Consider the following 21,216-nt stretch of genomic DNA (forward strand, 5'->3'; position numbering starts at 1 on the left):
GTGCTTTTTCATCGAGACGTAAACAAACCCCTGGCGGCGAGAACTTGAAACAGAAAGCGTCGAGGCCAGCGTACTCTTCTCTGGTGTGTCCGTTTTGTGCCGCGTTGACGCAAACAGGAGTTTTGTGATAGCGTTGTGTTGAACGCCACGGATGTGGCGGGTACATGGAGGTACTCGGTCGATCCTCGTCCCCGCCCAAGGAAGTTATCTACGGCTATGCGTCCACAAAGGGCTTGAAGGACTCGCTCAACGCCGCCAACAAGTCGGCTGACAACCTTCCAACCAGGGTACATTTCTACTCTTTTGCTTTGCTGATCTCTGGAAACGCAGCGATTGTAACCTTTCTTACAACTGCTATTTGTTCGGAAGCGAACTTGTCTGGCTCCAAAAACCAGGGCCATGAAATATGTGTTATCGACCGTTAGCTTGTTTACGTCCTCCTCCTCCTCCCTCTTTTCTGTCGTCGGAGATATCCCGGAAGTTCGCGGTTCTCATGCAGGATGTTCGTTACGCTGACAGGTAACATTTGATGTTAACATTGCCTTGAGTTTGAGGGGGAAACACGGGAGACCCTCAAACTCGAGGCAATGTTAACATCAGTTCAACACCAGCTAGCTTGCCTCCTCTTGCTATGTTCATAGGTTCATTGCTATGTTCATTTGCTGCAGGATGTTTTTCCATAACTTAAAAACCCGAGACGGGGGGGACAGAAATGACAACACAGACAAGGTCTCAAGGTGTCTGGACATGTTTTTGTACTTTCCAGGCACCTGTAAACAATGTTTTCCTCTCAGCTTTTAAGCGCCGTCTCTATACGTCCATTTTCGTTTAGCAGCCGGAACGAACGTGCACTTTGAGACTTTGTCAAGTCTAATGATGCCTTTGTTCAGCACAAGACAGGGCTCAGTAGTAGTCAATTTGCGTACTTTTCTTAAGGAGTCACCGTCTGGACTGCGTAGCTCTGAAACGTGTATTTCTGCTTCTTTTTTCTTTTTTACCATCGATTTCGCTATCTGATAACCAGCGGCTCCACTAAAAGAGAGGAAAACGTTGGAGACTCAAAAATTGAATGACATCAGAGAGTTAGGCTTAGCTGGGGGGAATAAGGTCGTCTACATACGCCCATGTATTAGCTGTCCCCTCCTGAATAGCCTGGTTTGGGTGCCAACGGAGTGGGAAAACCTACAGTCACTATCTGTAGGAAAACCTAGCTGAGGTTTTCAGACGACCTCCTTTCAGAGTGATCGACCGAGGAATTTGGAACCGAACAAATGGCTTCCATTTGAGAAAACATTTGTTCAATCGCAGTGTGACGTAAGTGGTGACGTCGTTTCCTCCTCTCTTGTTGTTGTTCGCGTGTAGTTCAACGGCCAGCTGTCTGTTTCCACAGAGATCGTACGTTCCTAGATCATAAAACTGTGGATGTCGCGAACTTGTTTCGAACTCTCACCACAACAGATGAATCTCTCCTCGTCCACGACATAAGACGTATTGTTTTGTAAAAGGACTTTCGTGGTCCGGCTCTTACTCGTTCAAAGAAATATGTGATCCATATTTTATAAAAGCACATACACTTTGTAGGGTTTTGGAAGGAAGAGGAGGGGACATTCGTTTTTAGCGGGAACGGGGGCAAGTTTTCCTTGTCTCAGTATAGTTTTATACGACTCTGACATGGCGACGCACGTTTGAACGAACCCGAGAGAGACGAAGGATTTGGATTACTTGAGCCTGTGGACTTTGATAGGTTGGGCTTTACATCGGTGGTCCCCGGCAAGCTGCTTGTCGACGTAAATACGCCATCGTGGCTATCGATTACCCGACCAAGTTTGTTGAAACAAAGCCAGATTCCACCGTCGAAGCAAGGGCCGTTGAAAAGTTGATCGAACGACGCATCATTCTAAAGCATGGGTGCCCTGCAGTGCTCATAAGTGGCACTCAGATGATGGCTAAGTCGACGGAAAAGTACTTAGAATATAAAGGCATGCGTAATTCTCAAACAACTGGGAATGGACTGGTCAAGAGGGCAAATATGGAGACATCCTAGAGGAAAGACAAGTGGCTCCATGTTTTACCGTACAGTGTTCTGTTCCAACACCTTATTTCGAGACACCCGCCCTTTTTCCTGGTTTACGGGCCAAAGGATGTGATATAACACTCTCATCGGTGTTCAAACATGAAACCTTCATCTCAGATACCCACTGAAAGTTCCATTCCATCACGTTGGACCTGTCAACACTGCGATTGACTTAACAAGGACACCAGTATCTGACAAATCTACAGAACACATACTACAATTTATCCAAGAAGAAATGATTCTCTCATTTGGAAACACTCGCATCATCATCACCGATAATGACAAAGTAATGGTATTGAAAGAACGCGCAAGTACCTAGCTGATAGACACGTGAGACACGCGCGCCTCCTATTGAAAAATCCTTTCCACTTTGCGGAAGAATATAGCGATGGATACCAACACAACCTCATTTGGAGTAAATTGGCAAAAGCACATTGGACTTGACATGTCACCTGGTCAGGCTCGTTTAGTCATGGACTTTGTTCACCAGCTATCAATCATGCCTTCAAGTCCATGATTTATATCTGTGGCTCAAGTATTCTTTGTTTTGGAACCAAGCAGCGCAACATCTTTGCCCAATATTGGACAAATATTGGAAATACTTGCCCAAGATTGGTCCAATATTGGGCCGGCATTGCCAACATGGGCTTTATTTTTAGCTCCCCTTTTATCCCTCGTAGAATGCTTTTTAAATAGGCATTTGGTGCATTGCTTTTGTATCAAGAGCAGTGAAACACATGGCGTATATTGAGGATTTCTACTGCATATTTGGAAGATGCACAGTTGCACGCATATTTTGTCAGTTTTAGTGCATATTTATCTATTGATAACAATGGTGGACATGAACACAGTGTGGCTATTGTTACTCTTCCGAGAAGACCAATGGCTTTCTTTTGTGGGTGGGAGCATACGAGACACTTTTACCAAAATGCTCCTCATCTATGAAGCTCGTGGAGAGGAGTCTTCTTTTTGGGGTGGGGCGATCGCCCAACTGATGTCATAACTGAGAATTCACTATTTGTGTCAGAAAGGCTGTATTTGAAACAGTTATTTCTTGTATTGGGTGTTTCATGGAGACTCTGGATGGTATGACAAGTTGTGCTAGAAGATGTGGTTGATATAATGGGGCTCATCCGGAGGTTTTTTGTGGATGGCACCCTTCTATTTGGACAATTAAAAGAAGAAAAGGACGGTCATCCATGTGCGGGTTCTTGGATGTTTCTTTGAAATTTATAATGGTACTTTGTATACGTACAAATGGTTCCCTCTGTGCTTTTCTGGATCAGGTTTAATTGGCCCTATCTAACTGAGAATTTTTATTTCTTGCAGGATCTGGACAGCTCTTGGAGCATGAACTGCCTGCAGTTCTCCGTTCTCCATATGACCAACAACATGTAAGACTTATGGAATATGTCAATTCTTGTCAAATGTTTCATCATAATGCTCCCGGACTTTGATATTGGAACGTAAATTTGACAGAGAGGCCGGTTGACAAAAAAGTTGACCCAACTGCGAACATGTGTCAGACGAGGCCAGAAATAGTTGTAAAGATTGGATCTGTGGCCATACTTGGTGGTGGAATAAAAAAATACACCAACAAACACCTTAGGCACGATATCAGCATTGAAAGTAAACACCCACGTTGTTCGACATGCTTACACCGTCACTATCGAGAATTGTCTAGGAATTGGTCAATTGACATTGATGAGAAATACTTGATAAGAGGAATTTAGGTTTTGTCTAGGTGCCACCAGTACCAACAGATAAGAGATAGCTGCAAAATAAAATAGCATCCCATCTATGCAAATAACATTCCCAGTGAAAATTTCAAAAAGAAGAGCACCTTCGTGCAACAGTGTTCTTGTCTCTCGCAACAATCGGTGCAAAAAGAAAAAGAAAAATAGAGCAACGTTGTAGATATGACCTGCATTCGTGACTCAGCAAAAAAACATGAGAAACACATCAACGTCTTCTCATCTATTTACGGAAACTGATACTTCTCTCCCTTGTATGTAGGGAGAAGGTGTGGTCAGCCAGGGGAGAGGGAGGGGAAAACATCCCTCAGTAGTTTTCATTGGACATGAATGTCAAGCTGTGTCCTTCAAAAGAACATTAAATATCTTTGAACCTTTCCTGAATTGTAGAGGCTGAAAGAAGAACACTGAAGAGCCAAGATAATTGGCATACATAGAAAAAGATGTTGACGAGAGCATAGTGGAATTGCTATGTTTGATTGTCACACGTAAAGTAGCTTCAAGAGGTTTTCATATAGAGTGCGTCCCACTCGTGATCTCACAAATTTCAACTGGTGCAAAGTTATAGGGACACCTATGTGGATTGCAGTGATGGCCAGTAGTTAACTACTAGTTAAACTACCTGATTGTAGTTAAAAAGTAGTTATCAACTACTTGCAGAAATGTAGTGGCAACTACTAGTTAAACTACTACTAAACTACAGTAGTTATGTTACTGCAGGCGCCAACTACTTGCGATTTTGCTGCAAGCTTTACGACACGATTTTGCTTCCGGATTTTACCTTGAGCTACTTGTTTGATGAGAACCGAGGTGCAGAGCAGTTGTGTCTAGTGAAGCCTCATTTGTTGCGAAATAATTCTCTAACTTAGTTTATGATGTAGGTCCAGAAAGAAAGCTTTGTGTTTGACGATCGTAGCTGGTTACCGTCCCAATGTGCACGTAAGGATGGCTATGTGATCGATCATCGTGGCTAAGCGAAAATATTTTGTGCGTGGACTTGACGCCAAGCCAAAGCAAGTCTTAGTAGTATGAGGAGATGTAGGTGTGTTGGTTGGTGACCAACGCGGACAGTGTTTACTAGCAACTAAACGCACGTGACATCGTCTAAACTGCCTCTACTGATAACATACATTGTTGTCCGCACGCTCACTACTTCTTCAAAGACCAAATGATTTTTGATGCACTTTGAGAAAATTAATGACACGAGAAACATTTTGTGGTGATTTACTGTGCAGCTCTCGCCTTGCGTTAGGAATTAGCTCGGACAGTTTACATGGAGCGTCGCAACCTTTTTGATGCGGTCAGCGTTCAAGTACAGAATGCTCACAACTTTTTCACTGCTGAGAGCATCAGGGAAAAAGTTAAATATATTTGGCTAAAGAGAGCCTTAGAAGTTGATGAGAAAGACTTTCAAAGCACATGTGGTCACAACCATACTTTCCTTCACTATCTTGGGGTGGTAGCTCTGGAAAAATAGTAGGGTCAGTTAGTATATTGGTCAGACCTTGATGTGCATCAGCCAATGCCAAGCAGTGGTCAAATGGAGTCCTGCCGCGGATAACGGTGTGAGCATGAAACATGTCAACCTGCGAGGGAAGTCTGTGTCCATGTTAGTAGTACTGCTACCAAAGTACTCAGAAACAACTACTTTATTGTGAGATGATGCGAGGAATGAAATAATGAGCCCCTTCACAATAAGGATCCAAGTCTTATGGTATCCAGAAGCACTCAGCAATGTTTGAGTCTTCCAAAATGCATATTTCCAGGTTCCAAAAATGGCTCTTAATGAGCAGCATTCCTGTTACATTTGCATAATTTTTGCATACATATTTAAAGGTGTGAGTGAGGAATCAATTACAGAAACTCAAGGAACAATGATTTGAAAGAGAGGTGCACAACAGGGATGATGATCACTTTTTCCACAGGTGCAACAAGGCGAGCATTGATGATTCCTCCTGTCTCCTGTTGGGTGGTTCAAGCTATGCACTACCATTTTGCATGGATGATGACGATGGAGGGCCACCTCAGGTACGTCCAATAGACAGAAAATATTGGCCGTCCATTGTGCTGCAAGTGTTTGTTCATTTGAGCAAATTTTGCTTTGTGTTGCGTCACGGATCAGGCAAGCATTCGGGAATTATATATGCCTCTACCTTGTATACGGAACACTGTTTCGATACATTGCTAGGGGTATCCGTTTCAATCCAAACCAATCCAGTTTCCCAAACATGGTTGCACCCAGTAAATAGGGACGAATTTTGGAGAGCCTGTAATAATACTGATTTGGCAACTGTTTATCAACCAGTGACCTCGAAAAGCGGAACACTAGGTTTAGTGGACAGACACAATACACCCATGGAGGAAGTTAGGCAGCTTCTTGGTGGTCTAATGGTGCGAGTGTTTAATTATAGGTGACGTGTATTGATATCTCGGTGCTAACTGGCCGCCATTGTCGAAATAAACACGTCCCCCTCAACATGAGAGAACTGAGGCTGGAACAACATAGAAGGGACAATTACATACAATTAGTAGAGCCCTGGACTGGTAATCCAGAAGATGTGTGTTCGAGTCCTACAGCTGGCTATTTCCCTCGTGCTTCCCGCCGGGTTTCCAACCGGCAGGAAAACAGGTGCAAGCCATGCCTGTGCGTCTCTTGTGGCTGTACGAATTATTATGTGCGGAGCAACAAGTTAGTTTTTTTTTCTTTATGTTTCCACGTGATATGTTATATCAGCAAAAATGTGGGTTGGGGCTGTGAAAAGACAGACATGACAGCATTTCCAACTGTCCAGAAAAAAAAAAAATTTGCCCAAAGCGCGAGCTTCCCAACACAGGATTACCGTATTTTCACGCATATTAGCCGCGGCTTATGCGCGATTTTTTATTTTTATTTTTTTCGCTGACGCTCTGCGGTTTATCCGCAGATGCGGCTTATCTGGTGACAATTCCCTGGTACTTTCCCCATACCTCGGATTAAACGAAAGGGCCGACAGTGCCTCATGTTTTTCCGAACAGGACCGCCCTGCCAGTGCACGAACAATACCGAACAGGGGCGGGTCCACATTCGAGTGGACTGACCTTCCGAATACATTCCCCCACGCAGCTTTAACAAAAAGGGTGACAGTGATTCGTGTCTCCTGGAACACCATTAACTCGTCCATCCACGAAAAACACGCAACAAGGGCACAATCCGATCTTAGTAGAACACTAGAACTGACCTCCTTTGTTATACATCATGCCGACACCGGAATGTGGACAGGGTTTATGGCCTTCCCTACGGTCTCCTCTGTCGGCAGACAGACGTGGTCAGCTAAGCATCAGTTCTCATTTGACCAGAGCAGCAGCATTCGTGGACACGGGCACGGCAGTTAGGGGTGAGCCATGGCTCTAACGCGAAGGCACAGCTATGACAGCGGCTTCAAACTAAAAGTCGTCGACTTCGCGGACCAGTACGGGAACAGGGCAGCTGGCAGGGAGTACGGCGTCGACGAGCGTTGAGCGTCTCTATTGATTTTATATGTGCATCACTGGTTTAGCGCACAAAGCAGTCACGTCGTATTACCCGCAGCTTATCTGCGAGTGCGGCTTATCTGCGGTGTGGCTAATACGCGTGAAAATACGGTAGTAGTCAATGCGACTCAAGTCAGAATCGAGGGGCCATCCTCACTAAATGGACAGTGACAAACTTTTTCGCATTATAAACATTACGACAGATATAAAGCAGACGGTTACTTGAGCTTTGGGATGGGTCCGTATCTGATGTGGACGTAGTGCAGAGTAGTGGATTGTTAGGTCGCCTCCAAGTTGGTGACGCCATAATGGTAGATAAGGGCTTCAGTGTTCCGTGTCTCCCCCAAGGAATTCAAGTGTACAGTCCACCATTTAGGGTGAGAGGAGAAGCCCAAATATCCAAGAGCAGTGTTCAAAGTACAAGAGTGCGTGTTGAACGCGTGATCCGACATGTGAAAGAATTTCACATTAGTGATCGGGCGGGCCTTTCCCATCAGCATGGTGGACAATGCTGAGCAAATATTTAGTGTATTCTGCTACTTTAGTAATTTCCAAATTCCCTTAATAAATGAGGCCTAACACCACACAGTAACAATAAAAATTACTCAGTTATGAGAACAGCACCTGGGAAAATGTTTGTTGCACTACTATTGCACTACACATTTACTACACTCATTATAAGCACTGATTATACACATTCCATTCCAATTCCATTCCTTTCTATTCCTTGGAATGAAAAGGTCAATTCCCACTCCTGGGATGGCTTGGCAACCTCATTCCGTTCCTTCAATTTCATCAATAAAAGAAAAGGGACCAGTTACCGTGCTGGGTAGTCCAGCAGTGCTATAGACTGCGGCCCGCATTGTTTCCATGCTCAGGCCCGGTCCTCGCCCGGCTCTGCTCTATATGTTCTCGAGACCCAAAGGTGTATCCTCCGGGGCCTCAAGAACAATTAGGCCAGTGCAGTGCTCTAGTCTGTAGCAAGCGCTTCCGCTCTACGTTCACTTGGATTTATTCACTGTTTTATGTCTCTGGTATATTGTAACTATGATTTGCTCGTATTCACAAGGAAGTGTGATAAGGTTGTTGATCGGCACCGTGAAGCGCGCTATCTCCAGCCTGCTGCGATGGAGGTGAAGGATTGAACGGTGCTCTGAATAACGTTTTCTCTTGTGGTATGCGAAATGATTGTTTGGCCTGCAGTTAATGCTCGTCTGACATGTGTCAACCGCAAAGCTACAAATGTCAGTTTACTGAGTAACATTTCATTCGCCATCTGACGCCAGTCTGAAACATTCCAAATAAGATGAGAAGAAGATTCCTGAAGGTTCGTTCAAATTCAATGGTTGTCCAGCAGGCACAATACATTCCCGTATGCATTGCAGTACTGCGTGCATAAAACTACGAGCACATGTCCACACAAAAAATGACAACTGGTCGCGTGACACGGAAGGAAAGAATAAAATGGCATTGAAAAGGTTTCCTCCATGCCGCGGAACAAAAGAATTGAGTTATTTGTGCATTTACTGCTCCTCGGCAACAGCGGCGAAATATCTGTGTCGCTTCTCACCAGGCGGCGCTCACCTTCCACCTGCCAACCGGCGGCACTCAGCAAGTCGTGGTGGAGGAAAACCTTCGCTGCATAGATCTCTGTCATCTGCTTACGCTTAAATTGAATGTTGCCCGATCCCCTACCTGGACCATCGTCGAACGAATAGCGGACCTCAATATTGGTGGGTATACTCTCCGTTTCCCAGCATTGTCTGCGTCAGAGAGCAGAGCAGCTGATTGGGCATATATTGATGGAGAGCTTGCTCCCGGGTTGACCGTCGCGCGCCAGACAGCGCGTCGCCCATATGTTCCTCCAACTTAGCTACGTCCTAGGCGTTGCTGTACTTGATATCCCATGTTGCGCATTCTAATCTTTATAAACCGCTAGTGACTGTACAGTGCTTGTAAAGGAGCTTTTTTCCAAGCTTAATCTTAGGGTAGGTTGGATACTAATTTCGATTGAATTGATATTGCGATGAAGAAGGCGAGGATCGTTTAATTAAGGGTTAATTGTAAGGATAAATTGACACCAATATTTGAAGCAGAGATATTGTATTTTTTAATTGGATCTGTTTCCCCATTTGAATAGAATAGGCACAACCTCCTATTGTCTCCACAGAACGTAGTCTCGAAGACCACGAAGAAGTCCTGCAGGTGTATGCATCTTGGGGGAAGGAACAGTCGAAAAACAAGTTTATCTTTCGACAAGACTTCAGGAAATATGAGTTCTTTGACTCACCACTTGTAAGTGAGCCTCTTTTCTGGTGTCATCTCTCGTGTCTCACATGTTTCCATTGTGCAGCAATTTTTCTCCCTCGATATGGTGGACTTTGGATCTCAGCTAGACTGCCTGGCAGAGTCTACGGATCTTGCAAAGTTGGTTACGCTCCAGGTGAACATTCCTTCCTGGCATGTTGCGCAACACTCTCTCTACTTGGGATTCTAGTAATAGGGCAAAAGTAACTGGACACTTTGGAGACACGACTCTCTGATGTTTGAATATTCTGCACGGTGAATTAGATGTGTTTAGACCTATATGTACATCTGATCAACATCATCATTCTACATGTTGTCATAGGAACTGTCGTTTGCTATGGTATCGTGCGTTCCGCTTCTGCGCATTCAAAATTGCGGGCCGATGAGTAGCGCCCGTAGCGGATCATGTGGACGGGCGTTTTCCGATTATGACATGGTCGCTATAGTCTAGTAGACCAGCAGACTTTTGTCCTCACTATAAGGATATAGAACTTGGATTGTTGTTCCAGGGGGAATGGAATGGACAGGAAAACTGAGCATGTGACAAATGTTTTCTGCACCTGATGTGGGTCATGTAAAGCATACTTTTATCCAGTCATTCCAGCGTCTTGACCAAAGCAGATTTGAGAGAAAAAAGCATCGATGGCATCCAAGAATAGTGTGTGTTCTACAATAGAAGGATGAAATATCTTAGATCTAAGTGGTTCCAACCAATACTTGCCAAAAAGGTTCAAGTTTTAGGACAAAATACTTTGAAATGTATACTTCCATCCCTGAGAGAAGAGCACATTGATGTGTGTCAATCTAATGAGTTTTGTTTCAGAACCTCCTAAACCAAGGTGACAAGTGTCCGGTTGTGCATAGCCAGCTGTGGTGTCAGGAGTCTGGAAAACAATCCTGGAAGAGGTCCTATTTTCACGTGGAGAATTCAGATATTTCTGTCTCTACCTCTGGCTTGAAGGTGAGTCGACATATTTATTTGGGTTTGGTTAATCCATCTATGATAATTTCAGGAAGTTTGGCAGCTGAAACACATATTGGATCTGGCGCAGTGGAACATTTACACACCGTTGGGTAAGAACGCCAGTGGACCAACCAAGTACCAGTTCTGCCTCAGGGTAAGATTCTTTCACCAAATTGACATAGGTTCAAAAAACGCTCAATGATACGTTTCAGACGGGAAATAACGATCTCATGTGGTTCTGCAGCGACAGCGAACAGCAGAGGCAATGCTGGATCATTGCTCTGCGACTCGCCAAGGTGAGACATCCCATTAATTGGAACTGGTTCAGGTTAAAGTCAGTGGCGGAAAACGGACAGTAATTGTTCAGGCAACCCAAGCGGCTAAAGTTTCGTTTTGTGCGCGCCCCATGAAAGGGCGAGATTGCCACCGTAAATTTTTTCTGGACACTTCTCCTAAGAAATATTACGGAGGTAGTTGTAAAATGGAGGTATGAAAGGGAGATTCTGGAGTCCGCTCGAAGGTTGTCTGAAGCACCCAGTACAACATTCCCGACTGAGCCTCTCAGAGGGCACCACAGTCTGATGTTGTAATGTCAGTTGCGTCCGCGGGCTCTGGCTACCGTCTCGCCTTGGCTAGAAAGCAAAATAGACTAGCTACATTGCTCACTGAATTGTGCAACGAGTTGAGCTTGGTTCCTCTTTCTCGTGTCTTTTCTGTGCTCCTGATACTTAAGGAATACGATTATTCCCTTTGATATATTTGGGAGACAGCTGTATGGGTGTGACACACAATCGTGCAAAGCCTGAGGCATAATGGTAGTTATCTTGAGCCACACCACGAAGCAGCTGCTGTATGCATCATGGGCTGACTGGAAAATAAGTAAATAGATAGAGCATGCCATCTGCACCAACATTTCTGAAAGCAATCACTTTGTATGCTTTGTGAGCTGCACATTGCGCACACTTCCGTCTATATGTCACGTTCTTCATTGAGTCTGGAACTGTTTTGGAACATTGTACCCTGTGCTGTATTGTCCAACCACCTGTCACAATTTTTACGGTGACAAAAAAAGATGCCTTAACTGAGCAAATTACGGAATTGCATTTGTAGAAACGACGATCATGAAGCTGAAAGGGAAACAACGTGAATGGACGCATAATGTGTGCAGAGTCTTTCCAGCGCTGTTTGTGGTGCTGTAATCCATCCATCCACAGCGCAGATTCTTTCCTCCCTGCACACACAACCGTACTGTCTCTGGTGAAATGTCACCGAAGATTTGCGTTAATTCTGCCATATTTTTTATGACCCCGAAGCTAGTATGTTCATATTGTGCTGTAAAAGAGATGCTTCCATGCTCCAAGTTCAGTAGTGCCAGTATCTGACCACACAGCCATTCTATATGTCGCATAAAATGCCATTGGATTCGCATTTGGTAATGAAGTTGAAATACCAAATTAAATTTATATATAAATTTAAAATGCATTTGCAGGAAGCATTTCCTTCTGTATGAGGAGAAGGAGCAAACTTGTAAAATGCGAAATTTTAAAAACAGGATCAAGTTTCAGAGTAACGTCGGTTTGTGGGCTTGTTGGTATAACAACTTGCTACGAACTAAGAATTTAGTAAAAATGAGGGTTTTTATCGTACTCCTTCATCCATTGTCACTCTTGAAAGGCATTAAACAAGTTGCATTCTCTTTCAGATAATGCTATTGACTAACACACTGATTAGGTTGAGACTTGGCCTTGTTCCAGCTAATAGGTTTTCACGATCTAGTCAGTGGAACATTTTGATGTGTTGTCTCATCCCTTCGACGATACTGTAAACATATTTTTATTCAGTCGCTTGCAAAGTTATTTAATTTTGCGATTCCAGGGCCTTTCTGCGGGATTAACAGTTGGCACGTGTTTTCCAGGGTTTTTCGTGTCCATCTTGAAATTGCTCGCTACATAATGTGCCTATAAGCAAGTTTGAGGAAGCTGTACCGGTGAATTCCTCATTAAATGGTTCTCCTTCCAAAGTCATAGTGTGACTGTCAAACCCATGCTCTCTGGTTGATTGAAGCTTTCCAGGAAACTTGTGTGTGTGATGCCCCTATTAGTTGGACAAGTATCAACATAAAGGAATTCCATATTTATTGGATTCTAAGGCGGGGATGTTGTTTAGGTCACTCACCTGTAGTGCGGACTAGAGCAAGAGCTGTCAGTGTTTGTATTTTGAGTTTGTCGTCCTCGAGTCCATCGAGCGAGTTCGAGATGCAGCAACCATTTTCTCTGGGACCCACTGGACCGCAGTTGATGGTGATGCCTGCTTGAAACGTCCCGTTGCTGTTAGCGCCACATTGTCTGAGCTAGTTGTAAACACGCCGCACGTGGTCCTTAAAATTGAGAATGAACGTGGTTTGACTGCATAGGAGAGCGCCATACTGTCTTCACCCAATGCTCTTGACATCCTTCGGCCACCTTTACACGCCAGCATCACTGTGATTTCTTGTTCCCAGTTGTTATTTGATGGTCGCCCTTCTTCTCAACAGTCTGGTTGAATGGCATATCGAAGAAAATGAGTATCTGAACTTTTGCGTAGGCTGATGACCTATGGCAGCTTCTGCTAGCTTTAAAGTCACTTGCCTCAATTTGAATCATTTCCGTCCTCACTCTGAAAAGGTTTTTCTGCTGTCCATGACAAACTCCGCCACACACTTGGGCCAGTAACAGCTTTCCTCGTGGCCGAGCACGTGAACAAGGATTCTTGGTTGTTCCCGTGTTTCCATCTGCACGACCTTTCTCTCTGTGCTTGGCAGTGGGGCGATGACTGTGGACAAAAGGGGAAAAAAAAAACTGGCCTTAGTACTTTTTGTTGCTGTGTGACAGTGTGTCAATGCGCGTTTTTTAATGACTCGAAAAAAACTATGTTTCCAGTACTTGGTGGAAAGCAAAGATTTGCTCATAAAGCTGGCTCTGTGGGCCTTCTCTAATCATCAATCATTACGAAATGCAATTGCAATTCAAGCCAACTCTGGCTGAGATTTTCCCGTTCATGACTACTGTTACGAAGACATAGTGTATTCTATGGAATATGGGATGGATAAAAAGAAGTGCATTTGATTTGCTAGCCTAGTGTTGAGACAGTGGAGCCCAGCAAGTATCTACCGTACAAACAGCCTCAAGGTGCTGCTCGTTGAAAGGAAATGAGCCAAAAGATGATTTGATAATTTGACAGTTTGGCAAGAAGCTGCGTGAGAACTATAAAGAGGCCAAGTCAAGATACACAACGAGTGAGACAGCTTCACCCTGGGTTGCCATGGACTTTACTGGGAGTAAAGGAAGAGTCATAGATGACCCACAAGAGGCTCAAGCTATTGCAGCTGCAGAAGCTCACAGCTGGAAGGTGAGTAGGAAGATACAATAGGAAGATACGATCAAATACAAATGATGCAATACAAATACAAATGATTTCAGCGGAAACTTCCCTGCTGCCGTTCAGGCCACGTATCTCCCAGTCCCGGAGAATTTGGGATAGAGCACACTCAACCGTGGTTCTATAGCGGAATGTCCCGTGACGAGGCCACCCAGTTGCTTCTACGACACGGCACCGTAGACGGTGTCTTCTTGGTACGTCACAGCTTCAGCAAACCTGGCAATTTTGTCCTCTGCTACGCTTATCGGGGGAAAGTACACCACGTCCAGGTTATTGCAGTAAGTTTTGAAAAGGGCTGAGGATGGCTGAGTGCCCACCCCACTAACCCACCCACCCGCCTGCAGGTGGAGGAAAAGGACCAATTGTGTTACTCCTTGGATGGAGGCCGTACTAAGTTCTATGACCTCCTCCAACTGGTAGAGTTTTACCAGCTCAACCTGAGCTACCTCCCCACCAAGTTGACCCATTTTCTAGTTCACCATGCCAAGGACACAGCTTAATTGTGGTACCCTTAGTCCCAATGGAAGGTAAGCAATCTGTGGTACATGCTTCGTTGAATATCTCCTTCATTTCTCCTTTTAACAGGTCATTCCACACTGTGTAAAGAATCTCTTCATCTTCAGTTTAATTTATTTAACTTAACAATGTTCCTGCTCAAGCTGAGGAACTCACCTAGTGATCAGCAATGCAACCTTTGTGGAGCACTTTTCTTTTACACGTGCAACTTTGTTCCTATCGTGTCCTCATAATAGCCCTTATTTATTGGCACGTCATTTTCTACCTCGTTAAAGGGGGCAGTAAACCTCAACACGTTGGGAAAACACTCAATTTTAGCTTTATCTCTATTTGAAACTCTTTGTTCCGTTACTTTTGACTACTCGTTGCATTATGCGGAAAAGACTGGATTTTTTTTTCCTGCAAATTCCCGCATGCACAAGTTTCGTGGACAGACAGTGTTCTAGGTCGCCGAAATATTTGCTGGAACAAAGTTGAGGTTTTTGCTCTCTGAGTAAACTGCATGGAAAAATGACCATATCACTTTGTCAAGTATTTGGACAGTGTACAGATTATTTTGAGTTTCTATGTCTGTGGATGTTTCGTAAATAGAGCACAGTGATTGATGGCAGAGGGCACACATGTTAGTATAACGGGATATATCTCGTGCTGTGGATATCCAACAGTTCTTGGAATTTGGCTCTGGAGGATTTTCTTTTTGCACTATTTATGAAACTGAAATTTAAACTCTGGTTAGTTCATCGGGGTCTTTGTGAATGTAGAACAGGATAATGGCCTCAAAAGCACGCTGCCCTTTACTTATTTTGCAATAAAGTTTCCCAGTGAAACACGGATAAAGGTGACACACATTTATGAATGACATACACGCGAAGCATTGGACAGATATTGCTACAGCCTAGTCAGTGGATGAAAGATGTCAGGTTTGTGTCCTGTTGTTTATGCAAATACCAGTAATATGCATTGGCAAAATGCCATAAAAACATGTTTTTATTCTCATCATATTGCATGTACATCCATCTTCCATAAGAAATCATGTTTAAAATGAGTTTGAAGCGAGCCTATGCAATAAAGCTGCATATCCACATGATCTGGTTACAATGAAAGCATGTCCCGAAAGAAGGATCATTTTTGGTTTGGAGTGGATCTGTTGCACCATGGCAAGCCCTTCTCAACCTCACTTCTGTCTTGGGGATGAACGAGCAAGATAGAATTCATTACTTGAAAATAAAAAAAGGTCGAGTGTCCATCAATTTTTTCATTTCTGGAATATATTTTGTGGAATACGCCAATTGCTACGGTACAGGGGCCGTCCTAGTTTAATTTGATGCGCGCCATTCGCTGGTCTTGTCTCGAGGCCAAAAAGAATGTTCTTGGATGAAACACCCGGCATACTACGTGCTCACGTGCTGGCCATGTCAGACTGGGAGGTACCCGGGTTCGTCAGACCCTGTCGGCTTCCCTTACAAGTCTGGCCGTGTGGATCCATGGAGGAACTACGCGGGTATGGGGTAGCCTTTTTTGCATATATATATGCGTTGCTGAATCACGTGGTCAGCAATCCATTTTATTTACTGCGTGCCGAGGAAGCTTGGCACCGCTATTGCGTCAGTTGAGGTTTTCGTTTGTGAGTTGACATCACAGAAAACACCCGCACGCAGACGTACGTTGATACAGTTGTCTCGGGTTTGTGTGTTTATTGTGAGTGTAACTTATTCGGGACCAGCTCGCAGACGCAGTAAAGAAACGAATTAATAACAATAATAATAGTACTAATATTATTAGACCATGTTGGTACCGAACATGCACAGGCTTGCCCTCGACAACATACGTATCTTAGATACTTTCGTCGAAGGTAAGAATAATATGAAGCCGCACGAACTTGGACGAACCTGTTCTTATCGATGCAAGTCAGTCAGTTACCAGGAAATTTGTTAACTGCGAAGAACGAGGAGCCAAAAAGCTCCCATTTCAAGTATCCTGCAGTGGAAGAGTCTTTGGGGACTTGACTCGGGAGATGACCGAGCCTGTGACTGAACCGGCCCGTTTTTGGAAGCGTTGGAGGCACCAATATTATAAATTGACCGTGTTGGGTTTGCTCGGAAATTTTGGTACGAACGTAACAGAGAGAGGGCGCAGACAAGCTGGCCCGAGGCAGCAGTTGTCTGTTGTTTATTTCCCTGCCTCGGGTTGCATCTCTGTCTTTCAGATGTACTGGAAAAGCTAGCCAGACAGCTGGTGGTTTGCCGTTGTTGGCCTCACTTATGTGGGCAGCGTCACGACTGTAGCCAGGATGAGATGATGACGGCCGGTGCTCTTTGCGCACGCATTGCATCCTGGGCGTTTGCTGAGCGGGGGAACGAAGAATAATCCTTCACATTTCGCTTTCCCTGACCTAGACACGTCGTGGACAATGGACCGGTAGTGGAGAAATCGCAACAGTTTGGAAGCCACCCGTTTCTTTCGTATTAGTAAACTCCCACAGTTCAAAGCGACGCTAAGCACTCTGGGATTTTCTCAACTCCTCTAATGAATGTGTGTATGAGTGAGAGAGCGGTTCCTTTGTCCCTTCGGATGTCTCTGGGGGTATGAGAGCAACGGGAATATGTGGGTTCGAGTCTTACAGCTAACTAACCTTTCCGGTGACTTCCTTTCATTTCCAGCCTCATGCCATCAATTGCCATCGTGCTAGTCATGCGACGCCGTTGCTCTGCTTTTGCCTGCTTCTAACGACACGGAAGCACTACGTAAATACATCTCGTACTTTTACTAATCGCGATACCGAGTGTTTGTTGGCACCGCTGGTAAAATGGGCATTAATTAATGTTAATGAACAATATAAGTCATTCAACGAGGAACATAAAAGTGGTTTTGTATTGTGCTTGCTCTCTCCCTTTTTTTTTTTTTTTTTTTTTTTTATTTCGCGTCGTACAAACAAGTGACAATATTAGGAAGCGCTTCTCCAAGGTCCTGCTGCGTCCTTTGGAAGAATGGTACCCGCGTTGTTTTATAAAACAAAACAAGTAGTGAGCAAAATGGAACGTTACCTTCTGTATTCGTACTAATTAATGAAATCAACTGACGCTCGCCCATCCTATTCTTCGTGTCTTGAGCAGAAGCGGAGCGTTGGGCGGGAATCAATCGGCTTTTATTGTTCATAAACATGGATGACGCAGGGGACAATGGTAATAACGCGTGGCTGACCAACGGCAGAAAAATAGTAGCATCCAGCGAACGATATCGCTTGCGAACTAGTGCAGCGAATCATGCTTTCAGGTTTTATGTTACTATTAAATGGCGTGTTGTACGCTTATATAGTGACTAGCGTGTAGCATTCATTCTCCATTCATACATCCGTCGGCTGTGATGACGTGTTTCATCAGCTATCCACAACTAACGCGCTTGTGGGACCATTTTTTCCTGGTTGAATAACCGTACCGGAAGCATATACAGCACATGTACGGTATGTATGTGTAAGTATACGGGGTACGTAGAAATTTTATTTAAAGCAAGCGGAAACGATCGCTCAAGTAGCAGAAAATTACCACTTGCTTTTCTTTTATCGCTCGCTCTAAATATAATTTCTGGACACGTTAGTATATGTAAATATACGATAGAACCTTCTTTTCGCCCTGAGAGGCGCCTCCCGGCCATGACCTCTCTACTACCCTCTGGCGTGTTTGCAAAAAGATTCCCGGATTTGGGCAGAGTACTGCGTTTCCAAATGTCAACCCTGGTACCATCACCCACTTCCGTACGGTGTCTGCTTTTCCACGTTTATTACGCGTTCAGTGCAGCACTGGGGAGCCATCAACTGCGTGTTATCCACACTAGAAAAGTGCCTTTTCATCGAAATGTTCATTGTGGAGAGGGGGGCATCTATATGGGCCGCTCAGCTAGCACCAACTAAACGAAATTTATATTTGTGGCCCTTTTACCCCGACTTCCCTGTTGGCCAATAATTTTCAGCGGCCGTTGTGAGATCTACGTTTGCTTCATCTTTCTCAGTGCACGATACACGTAGCGTTTCTAGGCTACCCGCCAAAGAGTAAAACCAGGGGTGCAAAGCTGGAAGGAGGCATTAGTTGTTCCCATCCTGAAAGCAGGCAAACCCCCAAATGCCCTATCCTCCTTTCTCCTTGTGAGGGGAAAACTGATTGGTATCGCCTCGACTGGTGGCTCGAAAAACAAGGTGCGTTCCCTCAAGAAATGGCTGGATTTCGTCGCCACCGAAGCTCTATGGATCCAGTTCTCGACCAGTCCAACATGCTCGTGCTCATCGGCGGATCGTTGTATCGGTCTTCCTGGACATTAAGCGCGCCTATGATACTGCCTCGCACATCTCTGCGCTCCTCGGGTCTTTTGGAGTATCTGGTCGACTCTTCAGCTGGCTCCACGATTTCCTTACGGACCAAACTGTCGCTGTCCGCACATCCCACGTCCAAAGCCCCAAGCACCCTGTTCATCAAAGCGTGCCCCAAGGAAGCATTCTCATGTGGTAACGGCAGGAGCAGGACTAAAATCGATAGTCCCTCGCAAGGTAGGTATGCCGATGACGTTGCCCTTTGGACAGTAGGCAAGTCACGACCAGCGCCGTTTGCAACAAGCTTTAAACAATGACCTTACACGACTTGGAATGGACCTTTCGTCCGAAAACAAGGCTATGAGTAATTTCCTTCTTTGAGTGGGTGCACAAAAGCTCGAGCCTGTGCGTTCCCATTGCTTCCCTGGTGTGGTCCAAAGTGGGTTTCCTTTCTGGCTGTGATCAACGCTCCCTCCTTTGGTGACTGTGCTTTACAGCCTTCCACAGGGTTTCTACAACATCGTTAAATACCCACCCGAAGCTGCTGCCTTGGAGTTCCAAGAATGGCTGAAACACGACAAGTCCCTCTGTGAGCGGGAAACGGCTTCCTACGTTTGCGTTCCCACCCCTCAGGAAAATTGGATACCATTCTGAAACGCCAGTCTCTCTCACACATAGGACCACCCACCTGACCTCCAGCAGAGATCATAGTCTACCGCCGAATACACCGATGGCGCATATCCCTGCCGAAGGCGGATGGCATCATACCTCATCCATCCACAGCTGCGAAACTCTTTTTCTTTACCCCACGGAATTGGGTGGTCTTTACTCCGCCCCCTTTGGTTATGGATGCTTGTCGCTCTCCAATGGGTTCCAGCCCATTGCGGTATCGAAGGCAATGACCCAGCGTCTCGGAGATCGCCTCGCTGACATACTACCCCCCGCCATGCTGAGCAGAGTTGACCCAGCGCTCGCTTTCCGCATGCCAGCACATATCTCTCGTCACACATAAATGCGCCACTTTTGTTTATTTGCACACACAATCTGGCAGAATGCACAGCGGAATTTGCCATCAGTCTATGTAGGCTGATAAAGAAGACAGGACGCGAACCGATAGTCTTATCATCCGATAAGAGCTGGTGATAGAACGGAAGGTTTCCGCAGAATATACAAACTGATTATGCAATCCCTTTGCTGCCTGTGTAGGACGAGCCCCGAAAAAGAAATAGGGACGTCTCGGTAATAAACAGCCAGGACAGTCTTCTGTTGTCGTTGTACGCATTACAAGGCGAAAAAACGCGACTGTGAATCTTGAGCAGTTAAAAAGCCTCTCGCGATGGGTACAGCCCCGAATTATTATTTCAAATGGGGCTCTTTCTTGGGATTTTCAACTAGAGTCGTCATCCTCTGCACATATTTCCAACCGAACAATAAATGGTGACAGCGGTTATTATGACGACTGGACGGCGTTGTGTTTAGAGCTCTTCGAGGAGGCTTGCATGAAAGCCAAAAGCGAAGAGCCAAAAAGGAATTATTGAAGCACGTTGTCGTCTCATTTGTCCCCCAGTTGTATTCACAAAGTTTGCTCAAGTTAATAGAGTGTAATTATTTGTGGAACCCGAAAGACCTCATTTTGCGACAGTTTTCCCACACTGTTATTTTGGAATTTTCTGGATTGGCGACATATTCCAACAGTCTCTGCCGGAGCCCCGCTTTCTCGCTCAACCAGTCTTGGATGCAACTTTTCTTTGCAGATTTCCGATGCTTTTTTCGCCATTTTCCTCACTGCTGTTGTTCGGAACAAATTTCTTTCCATGCATCGTGACGTCGGTAACGGATGTTTCTTTTTTTCGTTATTTTTCGCGCGGGTTCTGTTTCCTCTATCCATCTCATATGACGGTGACGTCCGGCCGCCCTCCCGCCCGTCTGGCTACCGTTGAATCCAGCATGGATTTTATATGGACGGTGAGCATCATTTTTCTCTCTTTCTGCATGGATTCCCTACTGGCGTTGCATATAGGAAATCTCCCGCTACGTATGCTAAAGCCCTTTTTCTGAAAACCGTGAATGACGTTTGGCGACGTCATCATTTCAAAAGAGCATGGGATGACCTGACTTTTTTGTTTGCGGTTAATTTACTATTTTCCGAAAGACCAATTAGATTGTCGTGATCTGATGCACGAGGCTCAGGTTGCGTTTTCTGTCCGTGCTACGTCGCCTGGTACGGCACTATTGACGCCCTTGTCAAGTACTTGGCATAAACATTTTCTTCACTTTGTGCCGCAATCCACTTATTCTGATAACACACACACGTTGTGGTCGGCCAAGAGATAGCAAACACATCTGCCATTCACATAGAGTGCATCCATTCCGT

The 21,216-nt window shown here is 44.9% G+C and overlaps 2 protein-coding genes and 1 long non-coding RNA gene across 8 annotated transcripts in view; 2 read left to right on the top strand and 1 right to left on the bottom strand.

The window, feature by feature from the left end:
• LOC135367442 (growth factor receptor-bound protein 14-like) lies at positions 1–15,629 on the top strand. 4 transcript variants are annotated; one of them, XM_064600728.1, is made up of 13 exons: positions 1–287; positions 3,404–3,468; positions 5,754–5,856; positions 8,912–9,071; positions 9,509–9,633; positions 9,692–9,781; positions 10,469–10,606; positions 10,659–10,763; positions 10,822–10,905; positions 13,829–13,996; positions 14,068–14,304; positions 14,371–14,553; positions 14,612–15,629. In XM_064600728.1, exons 1-12 carry the CDS (start codon positions 165–167, stop codon positions 14,524–14,526), a joined length of 1,554 nt encoding a protein of 517 aa, XP_064456798.1. In that variant the 5' UTR covers positions 1–164; the 3' UTR covers positions 14,527–14,553; positions 14,612–15,629. The 4 variants fall into 4 exon arrangements, with proteins under 4 accessions (XP_064456798.1, XP_064456799.1, XP_064456800.1 ...); XM_064600729.1 differs by lacking the exon at positions 1–287 and adding an exon at positions 498–519; XM_064600730.1 differs by lacking the exon at positions 1–287 and adding an exon at positions 1,001–1,314.
• The window catches only part of LOC135367445 (uncharacterized), a 12,925-nt gene continuing 4,145 nt past the window's right edge, over positions 12,437–21,216 (bottom strand). Inside the window, exons 1-4 of one of the 3 annotated variants that reach the window (XR_010414463.1) lie at positions 17,175–17,215; positions 13,237–13,420; positions 12,785–13,143; positions 12,437–12,703 (exon numbers count right to left, since the gene is read on the bottom strand). This is a non-coding gene — a long non-coding RNA (uncharacterized LOC135367445). Of the gene's footprint in view, positions 12,704–12,784; positions 13,144–13,236; positions 13,421–16,431; positions 16,473–17,174; positions 17,216–21,216 lie in introns of those variants that run through there. The other 2 variants (XR_010414462.1, XR_010414461.1) reach the window with 2 other exon arrangements.
• LOC135367441 (excitatory amino acid transporter 2-like) overlaps positions 20,736–21,216 on the top strand; it is a 13,132-nt gene continuing 12,651 nt past the window's right edge. Inside the window, exon 1 of the mRNA XM_064600722.1 lies at positions 20,736–20,807. Coding sequence (XP_064456792.1) covers positions 20,736–20,807 — 72 coding nt within the window. The remainder of the gene's footprint in view (positions 20,808–21,216) is intronic.

This window comes from Ornithodoros turicata, chromosome 8, assembly GCF_037126465.1.
Source record: "Ornithodoros turicata isolate Travis chromosome 8, ASM3712646v1, whole genome shotgun sequence".
Lineage (NCBI taxonomy): Eukaryota > Metazoa > Arthropoda > Arachnida > Ixodida > Argasidae > Ornithodoros > Ornithodoros turicata.

What these genes read in the sequence shown, in the direction of transcription:
- LOC135367442 (XM_064600728.1), top strand. Translation starts at nt 165, where the DNA reads ATGGAGGTACTCGGTCGATCCTCGTCCCCGCCCAAGGAAGTTATCTAC. An exon ending in CTCCATATGACCAACAACAT is followed by an intron (nt 3,469 to 5,753) that starts GTAAGACTTATG and finishes CTTTTTCCACAG; the next exon opens with GTGCAACAAGGCGAGCATTG. An exon ending in CAAAGTTGGTTACGCTCCAG is followed by an intron (nt 9,782 to 10,468) that starts GTGAACATTCCT and finishes GTTTTGTTTCAG; the next exon opens with AACCTCCTAAACCAAGGTGA.